The sequence below is a fragment of the Choloepus didactylus genome, chromosome 5, assembly GCF_015220235.1.
Source record: "Choloepus didactylus isolate mChoDid1 chromosome 5, mChoDid1.pri, whole genome shotgun sequence".
Taxonomy (NCBI): domain Eukaryota; kingdom Metazoa; phylum Chordata; class Mammalia; order Pilosa; family Megalonychidae; genus Choloepus; species Choloepus didactylus.
This window is the reverse complement of record NC_051311.1, coordinates 79,141,894-79,169,245: the sequence shown is the minus strand read 5'-3', so window position 1 is coordinate 79,169,245 and position 27,352 is coordinate 79,141,894. Positions and strand designations below refer to the sequence as shown.

At 36.7% G+C, this 27,352-nt stretch overlaps 1 protein-coding gene across 2 annotated transcripts in view; it reads left to right on the top strand.

The window, feature by feature from the left end:
* The window catches only part of MDFIC (MyoD family inhibitor domain containing), a 107,148-nt gene that overhangs the window by 11,045 nt on the left and 68,751 nt on the right, over positions 1-27,352 (top strand). For both annotated transcript variants that reach the window (XM_037836339.1, XM_037836340.1), the window contains exon 3: positions 7,762-7,884. In XM_037836339.1, coding sequence (XP_037692267.1) covers positions 7,762-7,884 — 123 coding nt within the window. The remainder of the gene's footprint in view (positions 1-7,761; positions 7,885-27,352) is intronic.

The following is a 27,352-nucleotide window of genomic DNA, read 5'->3' as shown; positions in this document are numbered from 1 at the left end:
GACCAAACTTGGAAAAGTCCCAAAATATAAGTACAAAAAGAGCTACTTACAGTCCTTTCTGTAAAAATATAAATGTATTTTATACTGATTGAGTTTTATGAGGTTGTATAAAGATTTCTGCCAAGGGCCATCATTTATATTAGCATTCCATGAGGTAAGCAAATAAAGTAGGGATAACAAGTAGAAAATGTATTTGATGATTTTTTTGTGTGCTTTTACATTCATCTCTGCCTAGTTCAGAAGAATATTTGAGATGGCTTGTAAGAATACACTGAAAAGATTAAAACAGAATAATGGAAAATATGGGTAGCCTAGGAGATCCAAACCTGGGGGAAAATAAAAATGTACAGATACACACTGTAGGGTCAAGTCTGGTTATCCCATTTTGTCTATAAATCTGAGTAAAAAAATGTTTTCTGTAATATGATGTTCATTGTCTACAAGGAAAAAAAATAATATACAGCTTCTCAGAGAAAATAATACTTTACCTTGTACTCAGTCTGGAAACAGTTTTCTTGCATAGTTTTTCATAAAGGCATTGCTGAGTGGATAGGGCCTACAGCAGTCTCCCTATGATAAGTTTAATAGCAGGTTTTTAAAAACAAATATTATTTATTATAATAATGCTTAATGTAGTCATAGTAGCCAGTGTGAATGAGCTCTAATTACATACCAGACACTATGCTTTCCAGACATGATTTTATTTCTACATCCACCTTATGAAGTAGGTATTGTTGTTATTCCCATTTTAGAGATGGAGAGTCTGTCAGAGATTAATTGACTTGCTCAGAAACCACCTAGGTAGTAAGTTTTGACACCAGGTACCCTGATTTCAGATCCTGTGTCCTTAACCACTTTTCTAGTGCCAAGTCAATTTAGGGATAGGATTTCTGTCAGGAAGATCCTAATGGGAGCCTTTTTATTCATCAGAAAGGATTTCAAATATCTGAACTTTCAGATGGGTAACAGAGGCATTATTGTCCCTATTTCTTGGAGAACCATGGCATTTACAGAATTTTGTATGTTTAAAAGTTCAATCAAACATCCCCATATCTTGAGTAATTTTGGCAAGCTCGTTTCATCCTTCAGCAACATTCCTAGGCTCTTCTTGTATGATTATTTGTCAAAAGCATTCAGCTGTTGAGATAATACGTTTGCTTGACTACAAAATAATGGTAAAAATTATTCCTCTTCAGTTGTTTGAACTGTTGTCTCATACAAAAGTTTGTTTACTATTTCTGCCTACAAAAGGCAAGAACTAGGACTAGTTGCTATAGGTTACTTGAAGGCACATTTATGTTCAAAATAAAAATAGCTTACTGAATCAAACTGGCCAAGAATAGATGTGTTCCCTCATGTTCCATCCCTTAAAATTTTGGAGAGGGGCTGAGTATTGCAGTAGGGGTTTCTGTCTACACTGAGTGGGATGGAATTAGCTGAGCCAGAAGATCCTTTCCAACTCTGTTGAATCAACTTTTTTCCAACTGAATATCTCTCTGTGAGACTGTTTCCTCATCAGTGAAACTGAGCTAACATTATCATCCTTATTACATTGTTGAATAATAATTTGATCCAAAGATCAAATAAATACTGTATATTAAAGTGCTTTGAAAATTGCTAATACTCTAAATTGCAAATATCTATTAATTCTTTCAATAATTGAAAGTATTTTCATGTTTGTACTTATTTAAAAACCACATGCCAGCTGAATGGCTGGTTTTATATAGCATATTTAATATTTTGCATATATTGTTTTACAGATTGTTTATTTTCAATGCTCCTAGAGTTTTCTTTCTTGTTTATCACTATTTAATTATTTTATTCACCAAATGTCTAGGATAAATAAAACTCAAAGTTTAAAACTTAGAGCATGGCAACTAGGTAAAATAATAAATCTAGAATTTTAAATTAAATGGAAATTATTACCCAATCTTTCCCATCCTAATTGGCAGGAATAATTGAAATTGGACAGTGATTGCTTCTTGCCCATTCATGTCCTTCTTTAGAAAAATAGTAAAGGTAAAGTAAATAGTATTGATCCTGTAAAATAGCTAGTCATTTTTGACTAGGACGTATTGTATTTAAATTCACTTAAGATTGTTTAGAGCCCTTATTTATTTCCTTTGATGCGCCACTTTGCTTAACCCATGCTCATCACTTTCTGTGAGAATTAACTTCAATTCAATGCTTCATATAGGCTTCTCTATGATTTCTTCTACCCCGTTCTAAACTCCTCTCAGCATGTGCCTGAGATTTTGTTTCTATTGTTTAGCCCTTGTGCAGAGTCAGATTTATGCATTTTAGAACTGAAAAGGCCTTTGCAATCGTCTAGCTCAACGTCCTCATTTCCTGATGAAGGGCGTGAGGCCCAGCCAGCTCACACAGCTGTTCAGCCTTTGAGCCAGAATCATGACCCAGGGCAGCTTTCATTACCTTCTGTTTCTTTGTAGTCGCTTGATTGGTGTGTGTGTGTGTGTATGTGTGTTGTGTGTGTATGTGTGTGTGTGTGTGTGTGGTCTTCCCAAATAGAGGCTTTGTCCTCAGGGACCGAGCATTTTTTACTCATCTAAAGATTCTTCCACACTTCTGTGCCCAGTGAAAACACACTAACTAGAATGCTCAAGAACTAGCCTTTTGTAAGCAGATGTCAGTAGTATATGAATATGCCTTGGTCTAGTGCTATTTTTAAAGCACCTTCAGTCATATTTTAATATCTAAAACATATTTCTTTTATCCCATAATATTAGCAGAAATAATTAGCAATATGTATAATCTGGGTTTTATATTTTCATTGTTGTCCTGACAGAACTAAATACCTCTGTATGAATTAGATAATTAGATAAAATTTTATCTAGCTTTTACTGTGACAAGGTGATGAGTAGCAAGTTCTGCATGTCAGTATTTGATATGCTCTTCTAAAGTTTCTTTAAATAGTTGTGTAGTATGGAGGAGCTTCCTTAAAACAGTGGTTCTCACACCTAGCCATATATCATGATGGCATGGCTCCCACACAGACCACCTGAACTGGCATCCCTGGGCATCTTTATGTTTAAAGAGTTCTGCAGGTGATTATCACCCAAAGCCAAAGAAGAGAACCATTGGCTTAGAAGAACAGCATGGTTGATATGATGAATGCCCCCTTTTAAGAGAAAATTGCTTAGTTGGGGAGGAATGCTTTTGGATGTGCATACAGAAATTTTATAGGAAGGTACAGATTGATTTCATGTATCACTGAAGCCATTTTATCCTGTAACTTGATTTCCTATGGGATATGTCTTTCAGGCCCACATAGCAGTTGAATTGCAACTACAAGCCTCCATAAATCCAGAATAGAATTGATTAAGCCAAGTCTGCATCCTCTGCTTTCTGCAATTCAGAAGCAATTTAGCAAACCTACATAATTACGGAAATCTGAAATTAGAAACTGCTATTTTATCTTAATCGGTAGTGGCTGGTTAAGATGAAATGAAAAGTTGTAGTAAGATTGGTTCTAGGGCTGGACCTCATGGTGCCCATCTTACAATTGTCTGTCAATTAAATCCCATTTTCTCCTCAGTGTGTTGCTTCAGTGTTGTATATAACATCATTTATGAGACTGCCATATAAATATTCCATTAAATTAAGTAAATATTAAGGACATGTTAATAAAGTAAAATGTATACACTGGAAAGTCATAGACAATCAAGTGGTCCCAGAGACTTGCAAAAGTCATTTTAAATGTTTTAATTGGAACATTTTCTGAGCCTTGCTTTATGCTGGATGCTATGCATCATAGCAAAAGCCTGAGACCAGCCTTTGAGCCAAAGCATTTAGTTTTCAAAGGAGGCAAAGTGGGGTAGATTGATGATTATGATTGAAAAACAATCACATGTTCTTTATTGTCTCTTGAATATAATGAGACAATGAGGCAGAGCATGATAGTTTTTCTTTTCTTTCTAACCTAAAAGAATTTAATGATTGTCTAATTCTAGAATTTCAAAGGTAAGGGACTTTTTGAAATACATGTGATGCCTGTCTCTTAATCAAAATTTAGAGTAGTGTTTTAGTTTGCTAAGCTGCTCAAGCAGATACTATGAAATGTGTTGCTTTAACTGTGGGAATTTATTAGCTTATAAGCTTGCAGTTTTGAAACCATGAAAATGTCATCAAGGTGATACCTTCTTCCTGAAGACTGGCTGCTGGTGATCCGGGACTCCTCTGTCACATGGCAAGGCACACTGGCAGCATCTGCTGATTTCTCCCTTCTCTTCCATGTTTCTTTGCTTTCAGCTTATTGTTTCTGTGGCTTTCTCTTTCTGTTCATCCTGTTTATAAAGGACTCTAGTAAGAGGATTAAGACCTACCCTGGGCCATCTCTTAACTGAAGTAACCTAATTAAAGGGTCCTACGTACAATAGGTTAGCTTTAAGAACATGATTTTCTGGAGTACATACAGTTACAATCCACCACAAGCAGGAAGATCTTTATTTTTCCCCCTGCTAGTGGCTCACATGGTTATAAATCCATGTGTGTGTGGACCACATGACATTTTCACTTATTGAATGGAGAGTTGAGAGGGTCTGTGTTTAGCACTTGAGTATTGGACATGATTCAAATGTGAATCAAGTGTGTCTAGAGGCTTTATTCATACCTATTTTCTTTTAGTCAGCAATGCTTCATAATGCCCTGGTTTCATGAATTAATTTTAATGGAATTAAACTTGAACAGCTCAAAATTATATAATTAATTTCATTCCGCTTCAATTAAAGTTACTAATTGAATCAAGCCTGCTAGCATGACACCTGGCAGCAGTCAGCTACATAACAGTAGCTGCACATATGAAGGGCTCCGCTGATGAGCTAGTTCATATCTTTTGATGAGGTTATACAAAAATCTCTTTTATTGATAAGCTCAGAAAGGCTGTTGAGTTGACTAGAGCAGTGGAAAGATATCTGGAGTTTGAAAAAGAAAAGATTTTAATGGAAACGAATACATTTCATGAAGATAACATTTTCTCTGCGATCATGCTAAGTAAATGTTACATAAATCTAGAACAAATTGGTTTAGTGTGCTTCTAATTTATATCTTACCGCTATCTTAAAATGCTTTGTGTTTTTGTTTCTAAAAAATACTTAAAGTTAAAGGTCCTATTTTCTTTCAGAGATCTTAGCCACTGTACTTAATCCTTAGTGGGAGTCCATCTGTTTTCATGTGTTGAAATGTGTTTCATGGCAGAACTTTTTAATTGTTGTGAAATCCCCATGGTACACAAGAAATTTTTGTATGTGCAGAAATTGTTTCCTTCCACTGGAAATGTTAACACAGTTGATAATAGCTGTTAGTCTCTTTCTTTTCCTTGCTTTCATGGCTTGACATCATCCAGCTTCTCTTACTTCTCTCCTTTCTGATTGTATGGACAGTTTTTGGTTTCCTTTTAATATAATTGCTCTTTAGGTGAGCTCATCGATTTGAACAGCTTTAACCATCACATCAAGTTAAGTAGATGTTTGTTTCTAGCTATGACTTTTTTTCTGACTTGCAAATTTAAACGTCCAACACTAAACTCATCCACTAGACTTTAAGATCCAAGAAGACCTGAGCTGGGTTTTGTAACTCACTGAATAATAGCATAATGAGCATAATACCTCAGCATCTACTGTGTACAAATATATATTTTTAAAATGAATAAATCATTCTCCCAACCACCAGGCTTTCCCAATAATATACAGACTAAGAGAACTCAGTCATCTTCAATCCCTTTTTTCATGATTATCTGTGCAAACCTCTACCTTGTTTCTCACATTTGCCCCCCTTTCCATCTTGTTATTCAGCTGATTGAACTCTCATCCACTTCCGTGTGGACTTGGCAAATCTCCCTTTTAGTTTCCCTTACTCCTTTCTCCCTCTTAGATCCATCCATACTTCAGGGATTTTTGACAAAGTAAGTGCTATAGAATCATCTGAGTTACTCCTTGACCAATTGAAATTAAATCAAATCTCTGGTGGTGGGCCCAGGAATTTTTTTTTTTTAAGCTTCCTAACTTGCAGCCAGGGTTGAAGACTACTGGTGTGTACTGTTTGTTGATTAATCTTCTGATTAATCAAGGTTAGGAATCACTAATCTGATTAGGTGGTTCACAAAGCATCAGTGACTACCTTGGCTTCTTTATTTTGCTTTTGAATCAGGTCTAGATTTCTCACCTTGGCATTCAAATATCCACAGTATGTCCCTGATCAAACTTTTATAATCTCTGCCAATGTCTGCCTTAAATTAGTTTGTAGAGTTGGAACATGTGCCCAAATATCTGCTTTTCAGTTTTACGTATGCTGTTCTTCCACTTGGAATAGCCTTTTTGGAATTCTACTAATCTTTCCAAGACCATTCAACATGCACCTTTTCTATAGTGCTTTTCTTGATCTCTGAATCCTGATGATCCCCCCACCTCCCTTCCCAGCCCCCATGCCCTGGACCTCTTTAGTGCTCTGGATCTCTCATACCAGGCATTTTACCTTGTGTTATAGTATGATTCTTCTTTGACTTTTATTCCCTACAAGAATAAATTTTGTTACTTACTAGGTTTCTCCCTGAGAACTCAAAAAACCCATATATAAAATCTCCCATCCTAACCAATTTCCCTTTCTGAGCATGTATAACACAATCCTTGATTCTTTTCCCAAGTTTCTCTACTTGATTTTTCTCTCTTCACTTACACAGGCACATCTCACTCAACTTCAGTCCAACTTTCATCTCTACCACTCATTAGATTTTCTGTTCCTTTGATGCCTTTCCTGCATCCCCCACTCCCTACATGCATGGACTAATTCACTGTCATCCGCAATAAAACTTTTTTTTTTGACCTTGAAAGATGTTCACAATATATTGTTAACTGTAAAATCAGGTTACAAAACAATATGCACATGAGTTCATTTTTATAAAAAGTACATATTTAGCAAAGTGAAAGGACAAATGATATTTACTAAAATATTGACGTTGGTCATTTCAACATAGTAGGATGATGATTTGCTTACCACCACCACCACCACCACCACTGCCGCCGCGGCCGCCGCCCTGCCCCCTTGTTGTTTTGGCATATTTGAATTTTCTATAATGAAGATTATTTTTTAAATGAGGGTTGGCAGTGGTGAGGGAGGGTATCTACCTCAGATCAGCACAAATACGTCCCCAAGGCTCCTTCTGGCAAAGTAAATGTATCTGTTCAGCTAGTGTCTTGGAAATTGCTTCTACCTTAAAAATTTGTCCTTCAAAGATGGGATTCACTCAAACTTCCTTTTAGGCAAGCTATACAAAAGCAATTGTTGTTACTAAAAAAGAAAAAAAACAAAACAAAACAAAAACTCAAGTTAATTATCACCAAAAAGAACAGATGCGAAAATACAAATCCTTACTTTAAAAAAGAAGCAACTCAAGTACATACTACTTAATTATACAAAGTTACATTATCTAAATTTAGTTTCTCAATACAACTTTTGCACATTTTTCTATCATGGCATCTAACGTGCATTACAATTATTTGTTTATAAAAATTTAACCAATTATTTTTACTGTGAATGCCTCTGTTTCTTTAATGACTGGCACATACTAAATATCAATTACTGACTGAATAAAATATGTAATAGTCAATAGAGGTACCTTTCCCATTGCTTTGAGTTATTGCAGTGTTAGAACCCTTCAGAAAAATCTGTGAAATGAAAAAAGTAGAGAAAATCATGTAACATTTAATGACAATAAGTAAATATATGTTTGTTTGTTTTTTAATTCAGAAATATGTGATGAAGAAAATACTGAGGGAGAGAGAATTCAAGCTACCAATATTCACTTCACACATGGAGAGATGCAAGACCAGTCCATTTGGGGGAATCATTCAGATGGTGAACTCATCAGAAGTAAGTATTTTTAGAGCAGATTGGAGTGATTTGGGGCTATGACTATAATATCTGCTCAGTTAATTATCACATATAATTCTGCAATTCTATAAATAACACTATCTGAAATATTTCCCATTAATATTTTAAAAAATGGAGCTAAAACTAGGGTGTAAATATTGCTGTTGGTTAACTTCCATCCATTCTTTAGAAAGGAAGGATTGACCTATACATTTTGGACTGTTTGCTCAGAGAGATTTACTCAAAACTTAGTTCCTTCTTCTTGAGCAGCACCTAAATGAAAGTCAGTCAATTCCTTACATGGACTGTGAAATTAAAAAGACAGCGAAAGACAGAGCTAAAGCACAATAAATAGTATTTTGATAATGTTATTGGGGGTCCCTGTATTCTAGTCATCTGATTCCAAACTTATTTTGCAATTAATATTTTATTGCTATTTGGTTTTTTGATTCCCTCTTTCTAAAAAGTAGGATGTGCTGATTTGAATGTGTTATGTCCCCCAAAACGCCATTATCTTTGATGTAATCTTGTGTGGGCAGTTGTATCAGTGTTGATTAGATTGTAATTCTTTGAGTGTTTCCGTGGAGATGAGCCCCACCCAACTGTTGGTGTTGACTCTGATTGGATAATTTCCATGGAAATGTTACCCCACCCATTCAGGGTGGGTCTAAATTAAATTACTGGAGCCATATGAATGAGCTGACAAACAGAAGGAACTCAGTGCAGCTGAGAGTGACATTTTGAAGAGAAGCTACAGCCAAGAGGGACACTTTGAAGAATGCACAGAAGCTGAGAGAGTAGCTGCAGATGAGAGACAGTTTGAAGATGGCCGTTGAAAGCAGACTCTTGCTCTGGAGAAGCTAAGAGAGGACAAATACCCCAAAAGCAACTAAGAGTGACATTTTTGAGGAACTGCAGCCTAGAGAGGGACATCCTGTGAGAAAGCCATTTTGAAACCAGAACTTTGGAGCAGAAACCAGCCATGTGCCTTCCCAGCTAACAGAGATTTTCCAGACACCATTGGCCATCCTCCAGTGAAAATACCCAATTGCTGATGTGTTACCTTGGACACTTTATGGCCTTAAGACTGTAACTTTTTAACCAAATAAACCCCCTTTATAAAAGCCAATCCATTTCTGGTGTTTTGCATCTCGGCAGCATTAACAAACTAGAACGTAGGATATATGCAAAAGCTATGGTGTATTTTTGTAATACTCTGGGAAAACCCTGTTTACCAGTATCTTTTGGGCACTTTTCAGAATGCCAATTCTGTGTCAGGTTCTGCTCTAGGTGTCCTGGAACTTACATTGTGGTTTCTGGATTTCTCCAGTTGGGTTCAAGATGAATATGCCATATAAAGAGTTCTTCTCTCTAGCAAACATCACCTCAAAACAAAGATCACTGCTGTGCCATACCTAGAAGAACATAAGAGTGAAAATCTTTTGAAATTCAAAAGAGGAAATTATACTCAGCATGTTTTGTGATTTGATCATCTAAATCAGTATATACTTGCGTATATGTTTAAATACTGTGGCTCTTTGCAGGACCACAAACTATTGTATTACCTAAGATTTTTTTTCACCCCCAAGAACTGATATTTCTCTCCTTTGGGGTCTGTAGTTCCCCTGTTGAGAATGTGTGATCTAAATGAATGTGAGCCTAGAGAGTGTCTTCTTATATTATTTCATACATTATGTTGCTCAAATATTCTTCTCAGATTTTGCAAATATAAGATTAATTTATAGAACATCAAGTTGTACTTTCAACTGTTTTTTTAGTAAGTTATACTAATTTTGTTTCTTCTAAGATCCAAAGTGTATTACTGTTAACTCCTTTTTGTTCTGTTAGATAGTTTACAGCTTGTGGAGAGTAAAGTTCCAGAATATTCTTTGTACTTCCACTCATTTTAATGACTCTTTTTACATAATGTAATGACTAAGCTATGAATCTGGCTTTGTTGAAAGTAGTAATTTTGATGTGTTGACTGCGGATTATTTTTAGGCGAGAGGCAGTTTTGAGCAAGGTAAGTTGGCCAGCTATTTTTTGATGTATTTGTATGCGATTGAAACTACTTGAATGTAATTTAGGGATCCCCAGTTGGGAAGATAGGTTACTTTTAGCTAGTGGAGAGAATCAGTTACTCCGGGACAGATATCCTTTTAAAAAGATAGGAAACTGTATCTGTTTTACCTACTACTAGTGGCCTGCAGGAAGGTGTTAGTTTTGAAAAGGGAGGTATTAGGGGTAAGGATTAGCTTACTTACCTGAAATTTCAGACTTGACTTTCTTTCATCCTTGTTTCTTCTATACCTTTACAAACATTTCCCCCTATGTTCACAATTCTCTGTTGATCACCCTTTGGCGGCGTTATATCAGTTTTGGAAGGATTAGGCTGCATCTTAACATTTGGTTTTAAGTATCATCATAGAATTGTAAAGCTGGAGGAGAGCTTACAGATCTTGTTCTCCAAATGTTTCATTTCACAAACAGGGAAATGGACTTCCAGAGTGGTACAGTTACCTATAAAAGACAGCATAATTTCTGCCAAATTGGGGACTGGAGCAGTGACTCCCAAAGGAGCTGGGCTCTAAGTTCTTGATACTGGTTTTCAATGAGATAAGGATCTCGTGTCAGAATGTAAATCAGATCATTGCTTCCTTCATTGAGAAAGTCAAACTTTGAAAAAAGAAAGGTCAGTGGACTTCAACAGTGATGTAGTTGATTTACGTGCTGGAGCAAGCTTCGTCAGTCTCCTCATAGACTGAGAACAAAAGCTTAGCAGACTGTCTCCAGTCTGCAGACTTCACTTTATGTAGCAGTAGGCTACAACACGGGATTTCCTATCACAGTCAATTGCTCTTTGAAAATTCAAATTGTGACTGGTGGGAAGTTGACTCTGAGCAGGAGGTTGGATGGGTTAACTCCTAAGACCTTGTGATTCTGCGAAAGACAGTTACCATGCTGTCATAAAACACACAAGCTTTCATTGTAACATTGGTCAGTCTCATTTAACATTCTTTCTTCCATTCCTCATTCTCATTCTTAGGGTTCCAGGGTGGACGGGGCGCAGAATTCCTTTGTGGGAATTGAGTGCTTTTTGTTTGTTTGTTTTGTTTTGTTTTTAAATTCTCCATTTCAGACAACTTAATAATATTGACCTTTTTTTGTGTTAACTCATGATAGACAAAGTTTATATTCGTATATTCCACTTACTTTGAAACTTGGAACATTGTTTTCCTTTCTAGAATGCCCAGCACCTGTCCTAGCTGAAAATCAAATAGAATCAAGTCAAAAAAGAAAAAAGAAGGAAAAACCAAACTTAGCAGACAACAAACAATAAAAAAAAAATTGAGGGAAATTTCTAGTTTTCAAACAAAAGCTCTAAAAATGAGTGTTTTTAAATTTAACTTTAGAACTATTTTGGTTTCCTACACTTTTGTCTTGGAGAAGGGAATAGGAAGAAAAGAAATGATACTCAGAAATTGGTGAGGAACATTGGTAAAAATACTTCAAGATTTGTAGCTTTTTCCAAAGAATCACACATTAATTCAAATAAATATTTATTTTGAAACATCTATTAGATGTCTTCTATCTACATATTGATTCTGCTGTTGTGAAACTTATGGTTTTTTGAGATACTGGCATATTTTTTTCTGTGATTTCCTAACAACCAGAGAATTAGTGAGAGTTAGTAGAGGTCTCAGAGATAACTTTATCCCACCTTTTAGGGAGCATGCTTGTTTTCCCAATTCTTTTCATATCAACAGAATTTTAAGTGTGTGTGTTTGTTCATTTATTGAATTATTTTCCTAATCTCCCTTCGCAAGGTCTACACTAGGAAGACATGAATAAAAACTCTTAAAAACAGGAACCAAAAATGCAAGCACTGTTGCATAAGGATATGGAGAATCTTCTTAATGTGTTAAAAATTTTGTGCCATTTGGAGAACTTCATTTTAAATCATAGAATTCATATGATTAAAAGGAATGTATTTAAAATGAAATTTTCTCTTTACTGTCTAAACTGGTTAGGTGGACAATGTTAAAACATACTGTAAATGCATGAAATAGTTTCTTTATTGAGAGAATGATGCAGCCTGTGCCTTGGGACACTGGAATTTTGGGAAACAACTGTTTAGTTTCTTACTAGTATGCTCTGAAGGAATGCAGAGAGAGATTTATGACCTTCTCTGAGAGGGCTGCTGGGAAAACCGACAGATGAATGGTGATACAGAGATTATGGCCAAATACAGTAATGCTAGTCCTGCCCAAAACATACGCTGACAAAAATTTCCAAATATTTATGGGTGACTTCTGATTCTGAATTCTGATTACAAAATCAAAAACTGTATTTTAATTATTTTCCTGGCCTCACTTTTCTAGACAAAGGCTACTTTGTTGGGTCTACAGAAACATTTGATATCTTGGTTTTCAGAAATGGAACATTTAGTCTCATTTTTGAACTTGACTCAATTCTGCATAGCATTTGAGTTGCTATTGTGATAACTTCTGATCTTCCAACTCCCTGACACCAAACTCTGCATAGCTGCCTGACTTTCCTTCTTTGGCCTTCCCCACGGACTGGTTCACCATTTCTGCATAATTTAGTGTCTGCCTCTCTCCACCCTGCAGTTAGTGAGCGAGAGGTGTTTTTCTCATGCTTCAGCATCTAGCACATTTTTCTGGGCTCACTAAATCTTTTGTAATAACAATAGGCCCTGGAAAGAAGGCTTTGGCTCAGAGCTGCCTGGGGGAGGAGAGGAACATCTGTGGATGGTCAGGACGGAGCTGACTCCCAGGCTCTTGTTTGGCTCCCTTGCACCGTGGAAGAGGTGGACAGCTGGCTGTCACAGAATTGATTTCAGTGTTCCCACTGTAGTGTGAGGTTGGCTAGGTGGAAGGATCATCAGAAAAATGAGGCTGGCCGGGGTGTGGGAACATATTCAAATGCACAGCCCACTCTTTTTCCAAGCTTTCATGGACCAACTCAGCTGCATATGCAAGAACTGAAGGAGACTGTCCTCTGTTTAATATGACTTCTTTTCTTCTCTCTATTCTTGAGAGTGGTTAGTGAATGCCAGCAGCTAATGGCTCTGTTTCCCTGATGCCTGCTACCTTCCTTGTTGGACATTTAAAGCATAATTTATAGGGGAATTTTAGCTGTCAGTGTGATGAGGCTGTTTTTACTTTCCTTTTCTGAGAATAACTGAGCTCTGGAAAAGTCAAGGGAGTGGCTGCTTTGGAAATTGTATTCTAATTAAAGGGTATATTCTCTGGTCTCATAAACGAGATCCAAGTGGAGCATTTTCCAAATTATTCTGTGAACTTTAACCCTGACCTCAGTGGACCACCCACTTGTGGCTCACACAGGTTCATTCTCCTTTCCAAAGTGTATGCTTTGCAGGCCTTGCCAGGTGCCTGGTCCTTCCAGAGAACATTTCAGGTGGCAGACCTGCTGGGGTACTGCTACCCTGGCTGGCTCAGTGCTCCCAGGGCTTGGATTTCAAATTGGTTGCCCTGGAGTTGCTAACTTATTAGAGAAAATTCATTCTGGAAGTTATAAATAAAAGAGAAGAAATCCACATGGAATCAGAGATTTCGAATAAATAGGCCACATACAATCTGGTCAGGGAGTGTGCATTGTGATTCTCTTTCTTATGAATTTTAAATTGAAAAGACAATTCCAGCCATTTAAATTTGTTAAAAAAAAAATCTAAATCAAAGTAGTAAAGAATTAAAAGCATAATAGAGCTTTTGGGAGGAAATTTTTTAACTGGAAAGTTTTTTAAAGAATTAATTTGATTTCTGGAATGGGGCTTAAATTTTGGAGTTTATGAGAGCATCTTTTTATGAGAACACTGGTTAAGCCTTTGCCCCCACCACCCCCCCAGATTAGCATATATGGTACAGTATGTAATTTGGAACTATTTCTTGTTTTAATAATCAATAGTCCTCTGACTTAGTAAAATAAATGTTGCTGTGAAGTGACACCCTCAATTAATGTTAATTTTTCTGTTTAACCCATATTATGGATAAACTGATAACGGGCAACAGGCAACATTACATGTTTTAATTAGACCAGAAAATGAACAGAAACAACATTTTGATCTCAGTGTTTGGGGGAATTTTTAAGGTAGGAAGGGGAGTGTGTGTGTGTTTATGTGTGTATGTTTGTGTGTGTTCCTGTGCTTGTACTCTTAAGCTTATGCAATATTTTTCTTTAATTTAGGTCAAATTCTACTATTCTAATTATTTCTATAAAGAGCTTATATTTTTCTTCTATCTTCTTTATAAAGTGCCTCAGGCCTCTATTTCAGATTTTTCTATGCTTTCCTGAAAATTCTTATGACTTAACTTTATCCTTGGATATTGCTTTAACATAAACAGCTCCTAATTCTGTCATTACTGAACTCCAGAAATTTTTCTTAGCTTCTGAAATAAATTTCCTATTAAAGTACTTTGTTCAGCTAATTTTCTCCTTTGCGATTCTATAGAATTCCCATGATCTGAAGCAAAGTTAGAATGCTCTACTTAAATGGTAATCCCCATTCTATTTAACACATTTATTCATTTTGAAAAGGTTTTAGCTCTCAGAATAGTAAGCACTTAATTGCCAGTAGAAGGCAAACCCTATTTCTTGAATTCATACTTGCCCCTTTATGGGGCTGACGCATCATGCTTTTTCATGGGACTACTTGAAACTTTCCTCTTGGCATCCTTTGAGGTTCCCCTCAACATCAATAGGCTCTGGTATTAAGATCTCTGTTAATTCTTTCTTTAGCCTTTGCCAACTTACCACTGATCACCCCTTAATGAATATCATTTCATCATTTTAGGTAAAGTCACCTTTATGTAAAATACTGAAAGAATGGCATACTATTTATAAATACTTAACACATTTCTCATTTTGATGGGAAAAAAAGAGCATTGAGAGGTTTGGATTTCTTCTGTGCCACTCTTCTTTGGATGTACATTATAGTAAGTATTATTTGTTTTTTGGATTTGGTTGTCTTTAGAATTCACATTACATTAAAGTGGCCATAAACAAGCCCCCAGATAAGTACCACCAAACACAACTGGTGGATGTAGCTTTCAAGTTACTTTTCTTAGGTAATCTAGAATTCTTTGTCTAATATTTCATCACCATTCCTTTTGGGAAGCACGCATTCGGATCAAGTCATGTTCTTGTCTTGATCATTGTTTCCTCCTACATTTGGTTCTCAAACAAATTTGCTATTCTTCAGTATGCTGACCAAATTGGTTACATGGCTGCAGTTCAAATGCTTGATTATTGCATTAGAGAGGAAGCTTTAATCAATTATTCCAAAATTGACCTAATGTTTGGTGTCCGAGTTGGGTGGATAATCAAAGTTGTTTACTAGCTGTATTTATCTTATTGGCCAAGAACAGCCATTAGGCAGTGTTCTAGACTGGAACTCAAGTTCCCTGACACCCTTCCTCCTTAGGATGCATTATTCCATGCTCATGTGAGTCTGTCCAAGGAGCTAGGGAGAACCTTTGCCCGTCTTTTGTTTTGAGCATCTTACGTCCAGTGTCCTGGAGGCAGGGTTCAGACCCTGCCTGCATCATTTACTATTGGCATTGGGCAAGTTAGCTAATTCTCTGAGCTCTGATTTTATTATGTTTAAAATGGAGGTGCTAATACTATTTACCCCTGTATTAGTTTCCTTGGGATGTCATAACATAGTACCAAAAAGTGAATAGCTTAAAACAACAGAAATTAATTTTTCCACAGTCCTGGAGAATGGAAATCTGAAATCAAGGTGTCAGCAGGGTCATGCTTTAAGAGAGGGTGCTTCCTTGCTTTTTCCTAGCTTTGGGCCATTACTGGAAATCCTTGGTATTCCTTGGCTTGTGGCCCCATAACCCCAATATCTGCTTCTATCTTCACTTAGCCATCTTCTCTCTGTGTCTGTCTCTATTTTATATGGCATTCACCTTTCTTTGTCTGTGTCTCCTCTTCTTACAAGGACACCAGCCATATTGGATTAAGGCCATCCTCAAGTTAAGAGCACTGCCTCTTAACTTGATTATATCTGCAAGCACCTTGTTTCCAAATCAGGTCATATTTGTAGGTAACTGAGGGTTAGGACATCAACATATCTTTTTGAGGATGATTCAACCCATAATGAACCCATTGTGCATTTTTGAGAATTGCACAAGAAAATGCATATTTTATGATTGATTAGCACAGATTTAAATGAGTAAACAATCAATTTATCTGTTTTCATTATTACCATCCTTGGGCCTAAGAATCGGTTTTAATGTTTTGCTTTTCTTCTTCTCTTTGGTTCCATTGGGTTGACATATCCAGACATACTGGGTAAATAGATCAGATCATTCTGAGATCCTTGATATTTGTGTCTACAAGAGCAGCCAGCCCATTTGATGCTATAGGATTTGTGCTTAATAAATGCTTGATGTCTTAAGTGTATTGAATTAATGAGTGAGGTAAGAGGTGCTTTACCCATTTTGTGTCCATTATTTCAGACTCTAAGTTCTGATAATGAAGATTCTAAATCACTACATCTCTCTTTGATTTCTTCTAACTCCATTTCTGTTTTCCAAACCACAAAAATAGTTCATCCATGTCAAGTTCCAGGTATTTACAGATGACTAATGTGATTAAAGCAATCAAGACTTAAGTTTGTCTGTTGTTCACTGATAAGGCTCTTCTTATGGCAGTGTTCTGTATAGCATTCATTGTCTGTGGAGGTGGGTAGGGATGATACCTTATTTAGGGTCTTTTTTGATCTCTAATTCCTTAGTTTTCTTGCTTACCTGTAAGAAAAATTTCCGAGACTATTTGGTTCCCTCTTTCCTTCCCTACCTCCTCCTTTCACTCCTCCTTCTCTTTCCCTTCCTCTTTACATCCCTCCTTTCCTTCCTTCTTCCTTTTCCTTCTCTCTTTCTCTCACTCTGCTTTCTTCATCCTTCTCGTCTTTCTCTGCCTTTCTGACAGATATGTATGATCCTACTGAGTACACATACATTCATCTGCACAGATGCGTATATAAGGAGGTCCACTACTGTTTAGAGACTTATTGGTAATGAGATTCTTCTACTATTTATTCCTCTTTGGATTTGTAAGCTTCAATTTGCTTATGGAATTTAATAGGTTGTAAAATGACAAGTTGTATACAAACTAATTTGCAGAATGTAAAAAAGAGACTGCTTTCCAACCTACAGAAGAAGATGTTTCTAAGTCTACCTCTACTCTCAAAAACATAAAACTTTTTTTTTTCCTTTTATAGTTCCTTCCAATAATGCCTGGATAAACTATCAAATTTTTGTTTTCATGAAGATTTAATGAGAATATTTTCAAGTGCTTTGCGTAATATAAAACACAAAGAATACTTGTTGTTTTCTTTTTTATTACTGTTAATGTTATTGTAATTTATTACTTTATCCTTCATCCTTATCATACACCAGACTCATTTGTTTCTAATCTACATCCTGCTTCTTTTTGGTCGAAGCTTTTCTATCTTTTCTTGATTTTCCTAAACTCTTTTGATTATCGTTGGGGGAGGTAGCTGGTATTGAAAAGGAAGTGGGGAATGAGGGCTCAGGGAAGGAAAGCAGATTTATTCTCCTTCCATCTGGGAGTTCTTCCAGCCTCAGGGAAGCACTGAGGTCTGGGAACTAGCTTGGAGATCTCCCTGAAAATGCCAACCACTGAAGAAATAAATAACACTTAATGATCAAGACCATAAACACTGTGGTCTAGATAATTTTAGTTCTCAAACCTCAAACTTCCTGGATCTGAACACTGGGAACTTACACTTAAGTTGTTGTTGGTTTTTTTTTTTTTTTTTTTTTTTTTTAATAGAACATGTTATATTGAACTTTCAGGATCAGGAATCAAAATATCACTTTGAAAACTGAGTAGAAAATATGTTAAATTAAGATTGAGTGCTTACAGTTTACTGTAGTGGTAATACAATGATGGACCATACAGATGCAGTCTCTGTCTTCAAAGGTTCTAATCTGGTGGAGGAGACGGATGATTCAGTTTGAAATGATAATGCAGTGTGATGAGTGCTAAGAAGGGTATATGCAGACTGTATATTTCACATAGGGGAAGCACAGATTTTCACTTTGGAGAGGGGTGTGCTAGTTTGAATCTGTTATATACCTCATAAAAGGCCATATTCTCTTAATCCATCCCTGTAGGGGCAGACCTATTGTTGGGTGGGACCTTTTGATTAGGTTGTTTCCATGGAGATATGACCCAACCTATTCAGGGTGGGTCTTAACCCTTTACTGGAGTCCTTTAAGAGAGCTCATGGGGAGAGAGAAAGCTGGGAAAGAAAACATCCCTAGAGAAGCTAACAGAGAAATGCCCAGAGACATTTTGGAGAGAGAGCCATTTTGAAACCAAGACCCAGGAGAGAAGGAGGAGCAGATACTGGCCATGTGCCTTCCCACGTGACATCGGCCTTTCTTCAGAAAAGTTATCGTCCTGTTGATGCCTTAATTGGGACATTTTTCATGGCCTTAGAATTGTAGCTTGTAACCTAATAAATCCCTGTTAAAAAAGCCAAACCATTTCTGGTATATTGCATTGTGGCAGCTTTAGCAAACCAAAACAAGGGGTCAGAGATGCCTAAGGTGATGCCTGAAGAGCCAGCCAATTGAAACAGGGGCTAAGAGGAGAATTCTGAGTGTCCCAAGCCCAAAGCAGAGAGTCTACGTGTCAGCAGTTAAGAAGGAACATGACCAGCTTGAGTGGAGTTGGAGAAGCTTTGTGTGAGCTGAGATATAAAATATTAGATGAGGGTCAGTGAGAGATAAGAGAGAAAGTATCTTTTAAAGGGTTAGGGGAAGATGGAAGCCACTGAAGGGAGGGGTGACTTAATCAGGTTTGTATTTTAGGGTGATTACTCTGACAAAAGTTAGAAAATAAATAAGAATGTGAGTCATTAAGAGATGAACTGGGAGACTGTTGCATTAATCCAGCTCAGAAAGGAAGGTGTCCTGGACTGGGTAAAGGCAGGCGGGATTGAAATAAGTAGAAGGAGTTACATTTTGAAGAGTTGAGATCACCAGGACTTAACTACATGGGGTAAGGGAATGGAAGGAATTGGAAATAGGGCCAAGGTTGTTAGTTTGGACAAATGAGAGTTGTAATGGAAGGACAATAGGGCAAAGGATTTAAGGACACTGGCCAAAGAAATTCTGAAGTAATAGATTATGGATAGCAGTTGAATAAGGAAAGAAGAAATAAAGGATCTGATGGTGCAGCCCATCAGGAGGGCAGTGTGGTGGTTCCACAAGAAGCTAAGTATGTGGTTGCTGTTCGGTCCTGCAACGTCATTGTTGGGTATATACTTGGAAGAACTGAGAGCAGGGATATGAATCGACATTTGCACACTGGTGTTTATGGTGTCAGTATTCATGATTTTCAGTGGATGGAGGTGGCCTAGGGGTACATCGACTGATAAACATAATGGGGAACTGTGGTGTATGCATACAATAGAATGTTGAGCAGCTGCAAGAAGGAATGATATTGTGAGGCATGCAACTAAGTGAATGGATCTTGAGGACAGCATTTTGAGTGAAATAAGCCAGAAACAAAAAGACAAACATTATAATGCCTGACTAATACAGCCTAACTATAGTGTGCAAACTCTGAGAATTGAGTCTTACAGCACAGGTTATCAGGGGAAGCTTACTGTAAAGGTCCCTAGATTGTAAGCTCTTACAGCAGTCACATTTATTCATGAGTTGTAATGGTTATCTATAAATTCTGAGATGCTGAGCTCTTTGTGTATAACCTGGTCCCAGAACTTCGAATATCTGTGTGACGCCTGAGACTCAGAGCTAGAGTTCGGCAGCTATAAATGTCAGTATTACCCCACACAGCAAATGTTAAAAAAGCTGAAAGAGAGTTCAGACTTCATTTAGAGATATGAATGAAGTGTATCTGGTTAGGACTAAGGCAAATCAGACTAAAGGGTAAAGGATGATATTGATTGTGTTTTAAAACTTCAACTTCTGTGTGAGACCAAAGGAAGAGATGTTTATTGGGTGCAAAATCTATATTTTCTGTAGTACACTAAATAATTTAACTTTAATGGTCAGTTTATTCAAACACCATATTTACATGGCACTTTGAATAGGACGGAAGGAAGGAAGGGAGGGAGGGAGGAAGGAAGGAAGGATCTTACAAATAAGAAAAAGCAGAGGGCTTCAGAATTCCCAAAGGTTTCTATTGTTTTTTAAAAAAAGTTGTGGATGACATAATTTAATAGAAGAAGGATTATGAGAATGGGCAACATAAATTTAGGCCAAGGGTGTGATGATGAGAATGGGTGACTAGAACAGATTCTCCCCAACCGAGAGTGCTAGATTTGGAAGAGGCTTTGGAGGTTTCCTAAAATTGCTGAATTTAACAGGTAGGGAAACAGAGACCCAAACATTTGCTCCAATCGATGTGGCCAATAAGAGGCAAAGCTGGAGTTGTATCAGTGTCTCTTGAGTCTTAATCTTTTGAATTTCCTATTGGTCCTTGGTGGTTTAGGAGAAATTAGCTGTTGGTTATCTTTTGTTCTTTGCTGCTTTGCCCTGAGGTCAGTCACCGGTTGTGGATGAATTCGATAGTGGTTTGATATCCTGTAAGCTGAGGATGCTAAATGAATGAAAAATAATAGACTGTTTGGAGCTGCTAGTTTTCTTTATTGTAAAGACTGTAAAGGGTCTTCTCCATTTTGTCGAGTAGACATAAAAAATAAGGAGTTTTTGAAAAGATGCACGGTTGTGTGTTATTTATATATATACATATATATAAATAACATACATACATACATATATATATGTACATATATATGTATGTACATATATGTGTATGTATATATATGTATATATGTACATATATATAAATAACATACATACATATATATATAAATATATATATATGTGTATATATATGTATGTATCTTAAATGCAAGGATTCTTATCAAATTATATGTATATTTTTTTCTTAATGCAAAATATGCATCCATCCCTTCACAACAGTTACCTCTAGGGAGTTATATGAAATTGGGTGGAGAAATATGAGTGAAGAGGACTTCCACTTAATACTATGTATACTTTCTTCTGTATTGCTGATTTTTCTACATGAGGTTAATTATTTTATATTATTAAAAACAATAATATTTTAAAAAGAAAATGTTCTTGCATAGCATAAAATATCAGGGTTAAGCACCCATTTTCCCAAAGCCACATTAGAGCACAGTCACCTGTAGATGATTCAGGTTACAGGTGGGCTGGGAGATTCAGCTGCCTTCAGATTCTGCAGCAGACAGGACCAGCTGTGTAACTGGCTGGGAGCCAGTGCAAAACAAAAATTCAGGTCCCCTTGTTTAAAGTTACAAATTCCAAGACAGCAGCAGCAGAGCAATAAAACCGGGCTTGGTGCCCTATGTAACTGCCTGGGTCACAGCCCCTTGAAGCCAGGCCTGGCAGGAGGTGTAAGGGGCAGTGGGGAAGCAAAAGACAATGCCTTATACAAATTTTAAACAGTTTTTCAGCAAGTCCCTGAAATTCAGGGATGAGGGAGTTTTTTTGGGCTTGAGAAAGTCAGTTGTTAGCTTAGTCACAAACATGAGTAGCTTGTATAGCTATATGGAAAAACTGTCCTGTGGTAAATTCTGTAAGGCAGTGGTTCCCAGCTGTTAGCCAACCACAGCCCACATAAGGGGTAAGACATGCCTCCAGCTTTATCCATGGCTCAGGAAAGGGTGAGGGGTGTATCAGAATGAGGGTTGGTGGAAATCCTTCACCAGCCCTTCCAGGAACTTCATTCACCCTTCCTCTTGGCACAATGGAGAGTCAATACTGTAATATGTCCCACGTCTCTTTTAGTGAATCCTTTAAGAGGTGGTGGTAAGTCTGTGCTCCATGGATGTCCACCAGAAGCTGCACTCTTCCCAACTGGGTTCTGCAGCAAGGTACACAAAAGTCAGGGGAAAGATCTTAAAACACTCCCATGCTGGTATTAGAGGGGTGAAAATTGCAGTAAGTGAACCAGAAAAGAGAGTGGGTAGAGAAATTTATTCTGCATTTGGGAACGTAATTTAGCTAGAAACATTTTCCATGGTACTTGAGGACTTAGGTTGGGAAATTTAAGAAAAGAAGAATTCCCACAGTATCAAATTATCATGAATAACTGATTCATGCCAGTGAGATCATAATAGGGCCACCTTTTGATTCTGCCCATCATTCCTTATCTTTATGAAGTGAGTATTAATGTATCATCTATGTGGAGGCCTGTCTTTGATTCCTTCAGCATTACAAATGTGAGTGATAATGAGCAGCAGTGACAACACACCTAAGGAATGGTGTGAACATGTAATTATCATTTACCTACACTATTCGTTGTGAGTTAGGGTCTTACTATTGCTCTTCTTCCACATCCAGTAGATTTTTAAAAATCTTATTGAACATTTCTGTATACAAATATTTACTACTGGGGATAAAAACTTGAAGTCATATTCTTACATATTTAGCTTTCAAATATTTTTTGCTTCACCCAATTTCAGGTGGTTGATTTTTGATCTGGCTTTCCATTTTCCAATAAACTAAATAAATGCCATTCAGTATTTTTATTCAGATTTCCCTAACTTGCCTTTTAATTTTTTAATAAAAGGCTTGCTGTTTAATCTATTAAATTACAAAGATTATACTCCAATGTATTAAAAAAATCTCTTTATGTATCATATCATTAGAGGGTTTGAATTGTACTATCTTTTGTCAAAAAGTCAAAATTTCTTTGGGCTAATTCAAGGCAGGATGAACAACTTTATGCTAGAAGATCTTCTGATTATTTCCACATTAAATTTGAGGCCAGTTGCTAATCTGGTACCTGGAGAATTGAACTGAAGGAATGTCAGTAGTATGTTAAATCCTCAGGTGACACTGAAAATGAAGTGGCAGAACCATAAATGAGTCAGTCAGTCATTGTGTGAAGAAGCAGTATTGAATGTGATATGGCTGTGACTATTTATTTCATGCTTCTATTCTACCTTGTGTTATAACCTATTTGATCTCTGACTAGTATCTTATTTGTCCTCTAAGAACTAGCTTTCTAGTCTTTTTTTGTTGAAGAGTTTCTTTGAAATCACACCAATTTTTGATGTCCTTAACCCTGATGACCTTATATCTATTTCACCTTGGCTGCCTCACAAATGTGGACACACCTTGGACATTGTTATCACTGAGATGTGCTCCATTCTATGATTTTGAACTCAGAAATGTACTTCCTCATTTCTCCCTGGTCTTTACCCTAATAAAAAATCTGCTAACTAACTGTATTCTTTTCCCCCATAGTATCACATCTACTTCTTGACTTCATCTGCCTTTTTTTCATGGCCAGCTGGATCTTTCACTATCCCCTTAAATTCCATAACTTTATGCCATATCTGCCTTGTTTGCACTGAATTTTTGGTAATAGGCCACACCATCAGTCTTCTTATTTTGGGTTGAAAGGACTGTGGACCACAGAGGAAGAATGTTTTATGGTAAATGGATTAATTTTGTTGTAAATGTGCGTTCTCTAATGTCAGTGGAGACATCTCAGCTACTCAGCTGTACTTTAATTCCTAGATGATTTTCCATTTTTTTCATTCATTCTTTTTTTTTTTTTTTTTATGGCACTTATTGTTCTTTAAGGACTCAGATTATATTCTAGTTCCTTTGTCGTTGGACCACTTTAGGTTATATTTGAGTACTAGCTCCTGGTATTCAAACTCAATTCTGGTCTACATGGCTGATACCTTAGCCCTTCTTGGTCTATGTCCTGAAAGGGTTAAATACTTCTAAAATGGTCTTCTGATACTGATAGATCATTTCTCTTATTTAATCCAATGGGCTTTTCTTGGTACTCATTCTTTCCGTAGCATTTGCCAGCACGTTTCCTCTTTGCAATTCTCTTTTCGTATTATTTGATAAATTCTTTTTTGTTTCTTTTTTACTGTACTTCTCTAATTCTTGTCTGACTTCTCCAGTTTGCTGCTTTCTTTCTATGTTTTTATGCTACCAATATTAGCCAATTCTGTGATTTTATAGCTTTTATATGGATAAGTGGATGATTCTCAGATCTTTATTGCTAGCATTCATTATTGCTGACATCCCACCTTAATTTTCCAGTAGCCTAGTAGATACCTTTTTTAGGCTTTGTTAATGATCCTCAAACTTTGTATGCCCCATATAGACCTCATTAACCCCCTTCAAACCTGCTTTGCCTTATATCTTCCCTAACATTTTTATTGAAACCTCATATCATAATTATCCTGATTCAGAGCGCCAATTACATTGAATTCCTCCCTCCATTTTTCCTTCCTTTCCAATCATTGCTAAGTCCTTCTGATGAGGATTTGTATTATCTTTTTTCTCATGTCACCGCCCAGGCTAATGTTCTCTCCCTGGTCTGTAGTGTCCTGTCAGGCCTCTGGGATTTTATTTTCACACATCAATTCTTTATATTTACCACTAAAAGACAAGACTTACCAAAAGTGGAAATCTTCTCATCTCCTCATAGTGGTTTTTAAAGCCTTGCTGTAGTGTTAGGGTGGGCTCAAGTAATCTGTACTTTTGATTGACTCCTAGGTGGGAACCACAAATCTACAAAATAGAACTCAAATCCCTTAGTGTCTCATTCATATAACTCCAAAATTTGACCATAACCTACACTTAATGAACCTTATCTATGGAAATCTATTCTTTTTCTTCTAGTTGGCCTGTCTCAGTAAATGAGTCTTTCATCTATCTAGTGAGTAAGCTACTGCCAGAAACCTAGCAATAATCCTTAATCTCTCCCTTTCCGTCACCTGCATGTATTTCCCATTATCTAGTTCTTTGCTGTGTCTACTTCCAAGATATCCCTGGAATCCATCCATCTTTTCTCCAACTTCACTCCTACCTCCGTAGTCCAAATCACAATTATTTATGACTTGGGCCAACGCAATTCTGCCCAATACCAATCTTGCTTTCTCCATCCATTCTTTAACATTTGCCAGTGTGTTCTTCTGATCACACATTTCTAAGCTCTAAACCCTTCGATTGCCTTCCTGTGCAGTTAGGAATAATTTCAATATCCTTTTCTTGACCTGTAATACCTTGCATGAACCAATCTCTTCTTATCTCTCTTTTTCCCTTTTCTCCTCCACTCTCCCCCTCTTTCTGCCTCTTTAGTCACATTGGCTTCTTTTTGTAATTTATTTGTGTGATAAGCAATTGGTATAGTTCCAGGACTACAGTAAGTTTTAGATACATTGTTTTGTGTGATTGAATCTAGGAATAAAATAAATTTCATCATTTTTCTTCTTTACTTCCTTTTATGAACTTTTGCCATAGCCAAAATGCATTACTTGTATTTCCCTGTTCATGTCCATTATTTTCCTTCTCCCAGCCTTCACTCATGTTACCTGTCTCTCCTCCTCATCAGCTCCAAAACAAGGTGTTCTGTCATTTCCCCCTTACTTGGACTCCGAAAGGACTCAGTTTCTAAATGGCAGTGCGCATTTCTGTGGCTCCCTTCTCCATTGCTGAACTGAAGGTTCCTTAAGGGCAGGACTGATATTTAATTCAGCTTTGTAGTCCTCATGGCTTTTAACCCAGTGCCACGCAAAGAGTTAGTCCCAATACTTATACATTGATTGTTGAATAAGTGAAATGCTGCACCTTTTTGATAGATTTAGCTTCTCTATAGGAGACTGACAACTTTGAATTTGTTAATTTATAGTAAATTTTCTTAAAATGTGGGTTGACTCTCTTTTGCTTTTCCTAAGGAGCTAATTTTTTCAGTCTACACAGTCCGTGCATATCAAAAGGATGCTTTCTATTAGTAATATTAACAGGTAGGTTATTAATTATAACTTTTTACAGTTAATGAATTTTTTTTTTTAAGTTTTTATTAAAGAAGTTGGAGGTTTACTGAAAAATCATACAGAAAATACAGAGTCCTCATATACACCTTGCATTAGTCTGGCATATTTGTTACAACTGATGAAAGAGTATTATTACAATTGTACTATTAACTACAGTCCATGGTTTACATTAGGGTTCTCTGTGTTGTAGAGTCCTATGGTTTATTTTTTTCAAAAATTTTTATTCTAGTAACATATGCAACCTAAAATTTCCTCTTTTAACCACATACAGATATCTGATTCAGTGCTGGGTTACTTACGTTCACAATGTTGTACTATCATTACTGCCATCCATTATCAAAACCTTTCCATCAACCCAAATGGAAACTCTGCACAATTTAAGCATTAACTCCCTTTCCCTCCTCCCTACCCTAGCTTGTTTTATTTTTGATTGCATGTCTTTATTTTGTACTCATTTAACCATACACTGGATAAAGGGGGTGTCAGTTACAAGGTTTTTACAATCACACGGTCACAAGATGTAGTTATACAATCATAGCAAAGATCAAGGCTACTGGATTAAGTTCAGAAATTTCAGGTATTTCTTTCTGAGTAATCTAATACACTAGAAACTAAAACGAAATCTCTATATAATGATTCAGTACTCATAATCATTTGTAAAATCCTAACTTCTCAGTTGGAAGTCCTCCCTCTTACTTGATTATTCTCTCAATCTTCAGGGATATCTAGGGAAAATTTTAATATTGATTGTCTAATATGGCCTATCAGCAACTTTATCAGGTAGGTGGGATAAATATTATTATTGGTATAGAAAACTTAGCTCAGAAAAGTTAAGCAGCTTGCCTAGGGCTGCATAGCTAATATCTTGATTCCCAGCATACAGCTCTTAACACTAGCAGTGATTCTCAAATGGAGTTTGAGACAGAGAGAAGATTTGGCACTTCGTGGTGTTTACAACCTCCTAGAGATTGCATTAAAACCACAGAGGTGGTAGGAGTTTTTCCAAGTCATTAACTTATTCTAAGCTCCAAATCCTAATCCACTCTCCTAGTTTAAAATTACTGCTGTGTTATACCCTTATTACTGATTACCTTTGTGGTGGGTCAGAAAAAAGTTTGAAGTATTGCAATATACTATATTGCTTCCATATTTAAACTTTGTTGTCATAAATACAAGACAATGCCCAGGCTTGATATGTACCTGACATCCTAGAAAAAATGCTTTGTTCATTTTTAGAGTTATTTATTTACTCATTGCTTCCATGAGAACTTGGTAGCATTTCAAGAGAGAGGAAGAGAATCTTGGTACCTGCTTTTCTTTTTGTAGTATGAACATAACATTTTTCTCATTGTAGCCAAAGGAGTCCTGATAACAGAAGCTGAAGATATGGAGGACAGGATTATGAGTCCATGGTTATACCCCATTGTGTGAAACAGTTTCTCGACTCTTCACATTAGGTTAAAAAAAAAAGATGTCCAGGCCTCACCTCAGATCAATTAATTCAGACTCTTTGAGGGGGTAAGGCCTAGGCATCTGTAATTATTAAAAGCTCCCCAGGTG